Raw genomic sequence first — 8,980 nt, forward strand, 5'->3', positions numbered from 1 at the left:
TAGTGCTTGCGACCATGACGTCACAAACACTAGAACTCATAATGTAAAAACGTTTCATCTATATATATGAAATTTCGTGTGCTACATACATTGTTTTGTTTTCAGTATCCAATCTTCAAAATAATCTTTCTATGTTTTCCCTAAGCATACAATTTAATGTTGATGGGGGGAGAAAAACCAGAGAGCATGTGGCTTGCAAAGCCACATGCTCTCTTGTTTTTTTTTCATACCTCTATTTTGCGCATCTATCAGTGCGTCTAAATTGCAGGATAAATGCGCGTCTATTCTCGTCAAAAACTTGCAGAGTAAATGCGGTTTTAGACGCGTAGATACATGCGTGTATAGACACACAATATGAATATGTCCACTTTTTTATAAATATGATTATATATTTACGTAGCGCGTCAATACGCGCGTCGATATGCGCGTCTAAGTGTGTGTGTAACTCTGATCATAAGCGTGCTTTTAGACGCGATTTTGTAGACGCAGAAATAGACGCGTTAATAAACGCACCCGACATTTTTTTCACAATTTAAATATTGCGTCTACAAGCGCGTCTATGGAGCCTTTTTGTTGTAGTGGGCAACCTTATAGGTCTACCATTTGAGCTAGGGAGCCTTGAGAAGAGTCGTGAGGACTCAGAGTCAGGACTCCAGTCTCTAGGTCCTCGTCCAGGCGGAGGCGTGCCGCGTGACTCATGAGGACTGCCAGGACTCCTGAGGGGCTAGGGCGTCAGGTGGCTATTGTCATGCTGTGTGGGTGGTGGCTGGGAGCGCAAGGGCCAAGGCGGAATGGAATGATGCTTGGCACTGGGGCAGTGAGGGCGGAATTGTGCTATGGGCAGTGGCTGAGGGGCCAACCTCTAGGGCGCCGAGTGCCAGGGTGGTTGCTGTGGGCGGCAACTGGAGCCGAGCGTGGTGGGCACCGAGCAGTGAGTTGTGGCTCACGACTCCACTGGTGATGGACCAGTGGCAGTCATCACCGATGGGCCATGGTGACTCACGAGTCACCACTGACCACTAGCCAGTCAGTCCAGTCCTACTACCTAGGATGGATCATGACGGCCCTCGCCTCCGTTGGTCAGCTCCACCTTGGAAGTTGGGTTGGCGTCGTGGCGACCGGGCGAGGGCTCCAGGGACTAGGCTCCTGCTCGATGGCAACGCTCAAGCCTCCTTGTAGGCAATGGCGACAGGTCATAAGTGCATTAGATTGCAGCGTAGGCAGCAAGTCACGACTCACGACTGAGACGAGTGCTGTAGCTTGTCGCTTTCAAGAAGATGATGAGGGGAGGGTTTTGATTTTCGAGTTAAGACTTTAGAGTGTACTATATAGTATAGACTATAGCCTATTATTATTAACTCAATAATAGTAGTAAATTAGTAATCTCACTAGTAACTACTAAGTTCTAACCTAGTAACTAGGCATTGGGGCCCGAGTAATTAGATTAATAAATTTATTATAATATAATATATTAAATTTTTTTAAAAAAGCCCTTCGAACTCAATGCTGAAAATTTTTTGCCTTTTTCCAAGAAGGGCAAAATTTTTCTTTTGCCTTTCAAATGCATTGCTTGCAATATTTTGGGATTCTCCAGCAGGCCAATAACGGCCCAGAAGGGCTGTGCAACCTTGAAAAAGCGACAGCCTTAAGTTTTAAGTTTTAACGTCATGTTGAATGCTCATATTTAAATTTTACACTCATGTTCCATTTTAAATGGTGGGGAAAAAAAATGGAATCGGACGCTCGACAGATTCTGTTTTGACGCAAGACATGTAAACGTTGACCTTGCAGCCCATCAAGCTAGGTTGCTTCGTGCCCAAGCCAACCAATCAAATGGTGTGCTCAGCCACAACATCATTTTACACTTGCGCACGTTTTTGTTTTTGAAGTTCTTAGTTGAGATGTCCTAAAACAAAAGAACGCATTTATCATCATTAATATCACCTAATTCACCTAATTATTATATTATTGTATATTCGCCTTTTGAGTGTTGACTATATATTATGGTTGTCTTGGTACTCCCTGCATGTACTTCTGGTTATACAACAACAGGACTTTCTTCTCTCATTTAATTGGTTCTCTAGGGAGAAGAAGAAGAAGAAGGAAGGAAGAGGATAGGGGGAGGGGGAGGGGGAAGGAAGGAGGGAGGGAGTAAAGGACAGGGCTCTCCCTTTCTTGCCATGGGCACCCCCCATGAGCTGGAGTCTAAGTCTCAAGAACCCTTTCAGCAATCAGAGAATGGAGTGCCCAAGACCCAGGAAACAGAGCCTCAGTCTCAGCAACCCATTGGTGATCCCCATCAGGCAGGGACAAGAGCCATCAAGACCCTGGAAACAGAGTCTCAGGAGGCTGCCACAGGGAAGAAGACCACAACAAAGGAAGCTGCTGGCAAGAAAGAGGATGCTCCCACTGTCAGCTTCTTCAAGCTCTTCTCCTTTGCAGACTCCTACGACTACCTCCTCATGACTGTTGGCACCATTGGAGCCATGGGCCATGGCCTTGCCTTGCCCATGTTCTTTTACTTCTTTGGCAAGCTGATCAATAGCTTTGGTCAGAACACGAACAACCCTCAGAAAACAGCAGACGAAGTAGGCAAGGTAAGTAACCCAACACTGCCATGACATCTTTGTTGGAGTGAACGGTTGTTGGGATGATCAGAAGGGGGCTTTTCTGATGGCTTTTCTTGATATTTGGGTGGATGCAGTATTCAGTAGATATGGTCTATTTGGGCCTTGTTATATGGGGATCAGCATGGGCAGGTGAAGCTTCATGTCCTGCAAGGGGCTCATTTCTCTTCTTTTTTCCTGCAGTTTTCAACATCATGAGCTTCTTCTTGGGGGGCACCGCATATACCTAGCTAGGTGCAGTTGGGGCCGACAGTCCCCCTGCCCCAAATCGCACCTAGCTAGGCATGCGGTGCCTCTCTCAGAGAAGCTCATGATGTTGCCATAATTCACAATGTGGAAATTGTAGTGGGAATTTGTCTAAAATTTCTTGTGGTGGCAGCCATCCTGCTAAGTGAAACGCTGACAGCCACCAGATTTATTTGTGCTGTTTGCGGATGCCAATATGAACCTAAGCAAGCTTTCTGCTTCTGGGCCATCCATGCAGCTCCATAACTAGTTTCTGTTCTTGCTGCAGAGGTGGCATGCTGGATGCACACAGGGCAAAGGCAGGCCAGCAAGATGCGCCGGAAGTACCTTGAGGCCATTTTAAATCAAGACATTGGCTTCTTTGACACTGATGGGAAGACTGGAATGCTAGTTGAAAGCATTTCAAAGGACACGGTGTTGGTTCAGGATGCCATTAGTGAGAAAGTAATATCTCCATTTTTTCACTGTTTCTGTTAAAGGGTCTTCTCTCTCTGTTGCAACACAAAGCCTTAGTGGATTGTAATAGGAGTGGAGCTGCTGCATACTTAGTAATAAAGCTTTTGCCTTTCAGACAGGGAACTTCATTCAGTTCATGGCAACATTCGTAGGAGGTTTTGGGGTGGGATTCTCTTCTGTTTGGAAGTTATGCCTGGTGACCGTGGCAGCAGTTCCAGCCATAGCATTTGCAGGGGGACTGTATGCCTACACACTGACACAATTGACATCCAAAAGTCAAGAAGCTTATGGGAAGGCAGGAACCATAGCTGAGCAGGTGAGCCTAAACCAATCATCTGAGCAAGTGACTTTTTTTCTTCAATCAAATGCCCGTCCTTGTAAGCATGCACTTGACATACTTGGGGGAATGCATTTTCTTGCAACTTACCTTGTCTTGGTTGCTTGGAACAGACCATCACACAAATTAGAACAGTCTTTTCCTTTACTGGGGAGAAGAAAGCTGAACAGTCGTATGCAGAGTGCTTGGCATTGACTTTGAGGCTGGGTTACAGAGGAGGACTAGCAAAGGGCCTGGGCCTTGGTGTGACATACTCCATCCTTTTCTTGTCTTGGGCCTTGATATTATGGTATGGAGGTGTTCTGGTTAGGGATGGCAGCACAGATGGTGGGAAGGCTATCACTGCTATTTTTTCAGTCATCATTGGTGGCATGTAAGTAGTCCTGTTCTCTTGCTCTGTCTTCTTGTAGACTTGCGGCCCCCCCTGCCAAAAAGCTTTTCATGGAAATTAAAATTGAAAACTGAATTGATTACGCCTTCAATAAACCCGTTAGATCCACCTTACCACAAGAATTACTCCATAATTATATTGGTATTAATATCCTCAGTGAATGTGCTGCACTTTTATCTGTTGCTGGTACTTTAAGCTCTGAAAATGGCCTCTGCTCTACAAATGGACAAACTTGGCACATTTAGTTTATCAAAATTCAATCTTCAACAGATGAGAACTTAATCATGTTTCTCCTTCTAGTACGACAGCTATAGGCAGAAATAGGAAGTCTTGTTCCATGTCTAGCAAGTCCTCCGTATCCACCCCCCATATGCCCACTCAATGAGTTGTCTGAATCATCCTCTATGGACGTGCTTTGATGACTCTAGCATTGCTGGTTGATGGATCTGAACAGTTTACCGTGATGATCTTTTGCAGGGCTTTGGGGCAAGCTATGAGCAATGTGACTGCATTCAGCAATGGCAGAGCAGCAGCATACAACATCTTTAGCATGATCGAAAAAGCACCCACTATGGACCGTGGGAATGATAATGGATCCAAGCTCAGCGAAGTGAAGGGTGAAATAGAGCTGCGGAATGTGGTGTTCAGCTACCCATCTCGTCCAGATGTAAAGGTTTTTGAGGACTTCTCACTATCAATACCTTCTGGAAAGACTGTTGCACTTGTGGGCGGCAGTGGCTCAGGCAAGAGCACAGTTATATCACTTCTTGAGAGATTCTATGACCCCATTGGAGGTAAGCTCTTTTGTTTCTTGCTGTCACTGTGTTAGCTTTACCATCATGCTGGTTCTGAGAAACAAAGCCTCTTAGAGATTTTGAGTGAAGGGTCCCTTGTCTGTGAATTAAGTCTAAATTTCCCTTAACCATACCTCTCTCTTTTTGGCTGTGGTTAGTTCTAACTTTCCCCTTTGTTAACCATATCTCTGTATGTAGCTGTGAATTAGGCCTAATTCTCCCCTCTGTTAACAGTACCTGTCTTTTGGGGTGCAAAATGGTCGGACTTTGTCTTTTCTTAACAATTTCCTTTTCTGGATGTTGCCACTGTGCTCAGGTCAAGTCTTATTGGATGGTGTGGACATTTGTACATTGCAATTACGGTGGCTACGGGATCAAATTGGTTTGGTGAACCAAGAGCCAGCTCTGTTTGCAACTTCTATACAAGAGAACATACTGTATGGGAAGGAGAATGCTACCGAGGAAGAAGTGGTAGCTGCAGCTAAAGCAGCTAATGCCCATGCTTTCATTTCGGAGCTTCCAGATGGCTACAAAACTCAGGTTTGTGTAGTCTAGACTTAAGCTCTAGTTGGTATTAATTCGAAGATCGAACAAATAATCGCTTCCATATACACGCCCAAAAGTTGCATTTCCACAAAAAACAAACCAAAGAATCATTGGACACAGAATTTTTCAAGGTTTTGATTAGTGTGGTCGTTCACGCATTTTGTCATTGAGTTGCTGGGATGTTGCATGCATTTGACTTTCATAAATGAGCCTTTTGATGATCAATGATAGGCAGGCGAGCAGGGAGTACAACTCTCAGGTGGTCAGAAGCAGAGAGTAGCTATTGCAAGGGCTATGTTGAAAAATCCTAAAGTGCTTTTGCTGGATGAAGCAACCAGTGCTCTGGATGCAGCATCTGAAAAAATAGTTCAAGAGACCCTTGACCGACTCATGGTGGGACGGACCACTGTGATCATAGCACACAGGTTATCAACAATTCGAGATGTAGATGTGATTGGTGTTGTACAAGAGGGGAAGATTGTTGAAATGGGAACTCATGATGAGCTAATCAGCAAGGGAGATCTTGGAGCATATTCCACTCTCGTGAAACTGCAAGAGATGGCCTTGTCTAGTGATGGAACAATTCTAGGCCGCACTTCAAAGTATGTTGCTAGTCATTCATGTGTACTACTAGATCATAATTAGAGCATTGTTATTTTTGCATTTGACTGAGTTTGGGTAATCATTTGCAATTACTATTCAGGGCAACAGGCTCATTTGGAAGAAGCAGCTCTTTCACAGGGGCCCAGTTGTCTAGGAGCAGGCGGATGAGCAGTGAAAGGAGGCTAAGCCACCAAAAGAGTATGACTGAGTTTGATAAGGTGAGGAAAACCTTCAGTGGGATTTTCAGCAATCAACATCAATTTGCAACAGCATGTTGTAAAATTAGTGCTTCTATAATATGGTAGACCTTTCAGGCTTGATGTAACTTTCTCTGTTTCTTATTCATATGCAGTTGGAGGAAGTAGAGGAGGAAGACGAAGACACGCAAAGGTCAAGGGCATCATTCTGGAGGTTGGTGAGGTTGAATGCTCCAGAATGGCCTTATGCCTTGGGAGGAACCATAGGCGCAGTGCTAGCTGGGTTTGTAAATCCAATCTTTGCTCTTGTTGTTAGTGAGCTGATCAAGGTCTATTACGACACTGACAAGGACAAGATGAGGAAGGATGTGCAGAAATACGCACTGATATACGTTGGGGTAGGGGTTGTCACAGTGGGCGTCTATGTGTTACAGCATTACTACTTCGGGATTGTTGGTGAGAATTTGACAGCCCGAGTGAGAGAGATGATGTTCAAAGGTGAGTCTTCTTTGTCCGGGTGGTTGGCACAGATCAGGGCGGGTTAGTTTTGTGTTGGAACTGATTTGTTGCTTTTCTTTTGTTACTGTGATTAGCCATTATCCGCAATGAGGTGGCCTGGTTCGACCTCGATGAAAATAATAGCACACGGCTGGCTTCGCGTTTGGCTACTGATGCCACACATGTCCGTGCTGCGATTGGGGATAGGATTTCACTGCTAGTACAAAATACAACTGTCTTTGTCACAGCATGTATCATTGGCCTCGTTGTTGAATGGCGGCTGGCCCTTGTGCTCCTTGCTACTTTCCCTCTCCTTGTAGGAGCTGCTGTTGCTCAAGTAAGTCACTCATTTTCTTTCTGATTACACATGTTATTGCAACAGGAAGCAAGTATGCTGCCCAGTGGGTCCCTTCTGACACTCTCCTTTTCAGCAACTTTGCATCAAAGGTTTTGCTGGCAACCTAAATGAGGCATATGCTCTGTCTAGCATGATTGCTGGTGATGCTATTGCGAACATCCGTACTGTTGCAGCTTTCAATGCAGAATACAAGGTCTTCACACTGTTCTCTCACGCCCTCCATGAGCCAGCCAAGCGCAGCCTCCTGCGGGGAAATATTTCCGGTGGTTTCTTTGGCCTGTCGCAGCTGACCATGTATTCCTGCTATGGGCTTGTGCTGTGGTATGGAGCTGAGTTGGTGAAGAAAGGGACATCTGACTTTGGGTCTGTCATAAAGGTTTTCATGGTGCTTATGATCACTGCATTTGCGGTTGCTGAGACTCTGAGTTTGACACCTGATTTGATCAAGGGCAGTGATGCACTGGTGTCTGTCTTCAACATTATTGACAGACGGACACGGATCGATCCGGACAATCCCGATGCAGAGGTCGTGAAGGGCGTGCGGGGCGACATAGAGCTGCGGGATGTGGAGTTCTCGTATCCGACGAGGCGAGATGTGACCATCTTCAAGGGCTTGAACTTGAAGATAGAGGCCGGGAACAGTCTGGCACTGGTGGGGTCAAGTGGGTCGGGAAAGAGTTCCGTGATAGGGTTAGTGGAGAGGTTCTATGATCCGGTGGGAGGGGAAGTGACCATTGATGGGAAGGACATACGGCGGGTGAATCTGCGGTCGCTGCGGCAGCACATTGCGCTGGTGCAGCAGGAGCCTGCACTGTTCGGAACATCGATATACGAGAACATCTTGTACGGCAGCAGGGAGGGGGCCACCCAGGTTGAGGTGGAGGCTGCAGCTCAGGCTGCCAATGCTCACGGGTTCATCAGTGGCCTGCCAGACGGTTACCAGACACAGGCGGGAGAGCGCGGCGTCCAGCTCTCGGGCGGCCAGAAGCAACGCATCGCCATTGCCCGCGCGGTCTTAAAGAATCCTTCCATCCTCCTCCTGGACGAGGCCACGTCAGCCCTAGACGCAGAGTCGGAGAAGGTGGTACAGGAGGCGCTTGACAAGCTGATGCAGGGCCGTACCACCATTGTGGTGGCGCACCGCCTCACCACAATTCGCAACGCGGGCAGCATCGCGGTGGTCCAAGAGGGGCGCATCCTGGAGCAAGGGTCCCACGACCAGCTCATGCACAAACCGGACGGATCGTATGCACGCCTAGTAAACATTCAACGGGCACGGGAGGCCAAGAAATAATAAGCAAAGCCATTTCCCGAACGTTGAACATTCTTGTGGGCGCCTAGGCGGGCGGCGCGCCTCTCTCTCTCTCTCTCTCTCTCTAATTAGCATCTAATCTTATCTTCTATTCTATCCAAAATATTCTCTCTCTCTCATGGGTCGCCTCGCAACTTGCACACCTTTCTAAGTAAGCATCTGAAACACACACACAAAATATTTAGGGAGAGCATTATATGAGAGTGAGAACTCAGGAAGGCTAATTGTAGAGACAGGGAGTGAGATATTTGTTTTAGGTGTGAAAAAAAAATGTAGCTTATTCCAAATGGAATTCAGAACATATGTAGCCTCATGTTTTGAATGTTGCTAAAGTATTAAGTGGCCATATCCTCGTATAAATCACATGTTCTTTACTATTTTCTTCCAAGTGTTCATTGAATTCAATGCTACGAGAGAGAGAGAGAGAGAGAGAGAGAGAGAGAGAGAGAGTGTGTGTGTGTGTGTGTGTGTGTCTCCCATTTATTATTTGGAGACTAGGCTATGTTGATTCGTGTGGATTTGAAGGTTACACTATACCATATGTAATTGCATCACAATATACATGCTAGGTGTAGTTCTGATACTACATATGTGCCTGTGCCATATTATGTAGAT

General features: G+C 46.1%; 1 protein-coding gene across 1 annotated transcript; it reads left to right on the forward strand.

Moving 5' to 3' along the window:
* The first annotated feature begins 2,131 nt into the window (after nucleotides 1-2,131).
* On the forward strand, nucleotides 2,132-8,694 carry LOC148035120 (ABC transporter B family member 19-like). The gene is made up of 12 exons (XM_087680090.1): nucleotides 2,132-2,597; nucleotides 2,705-2,759; nucleotides 3,142-3,317; nucleotides 3,445-3,645; nucleotides 3,780-4,039; nucleotides 4,535-4,851; nucleotides 5,168-5,391; nucleotides 5,629-5,999; nucleotides 6,101-6,218; nucleotides 6,353-6,695; nucleotides 6,791-7,032; nucleotides 7,127-8,694. Exons 1-12 carry the CDS (start codon nucleotides 2,181-2,183, stop codon nucleotides 8,345-8,347), a joined length of 3,945 nt encoding a protein of 1,314 aa, XP_087536216.1. The 5' UTR covers nucleotides 2,132-2,180; the 3' UTR covers nucleotides 8,348-8,694.
* The last annotated feature ends 286 nt before the right edge of the window (nucleotides 8,695-8,980 follow it).

The sequence above is a fragment of the Lygodium microphyllum genome, chromosome 6 (assembly GCF_053477565.2).
Source record: "Lygodium microphyllum isolate KBCC chromosome 6, Lygodium_microphyllum_v1.1.10, whole genome shotgun sequence".
Lineage (NCBI taxonomy): Eukaryota > Viridiplantae > Streptophyta > Polypodiopsida > Schizaeales > Lygodiaceae > Lygodium > Lygodium microphyllum.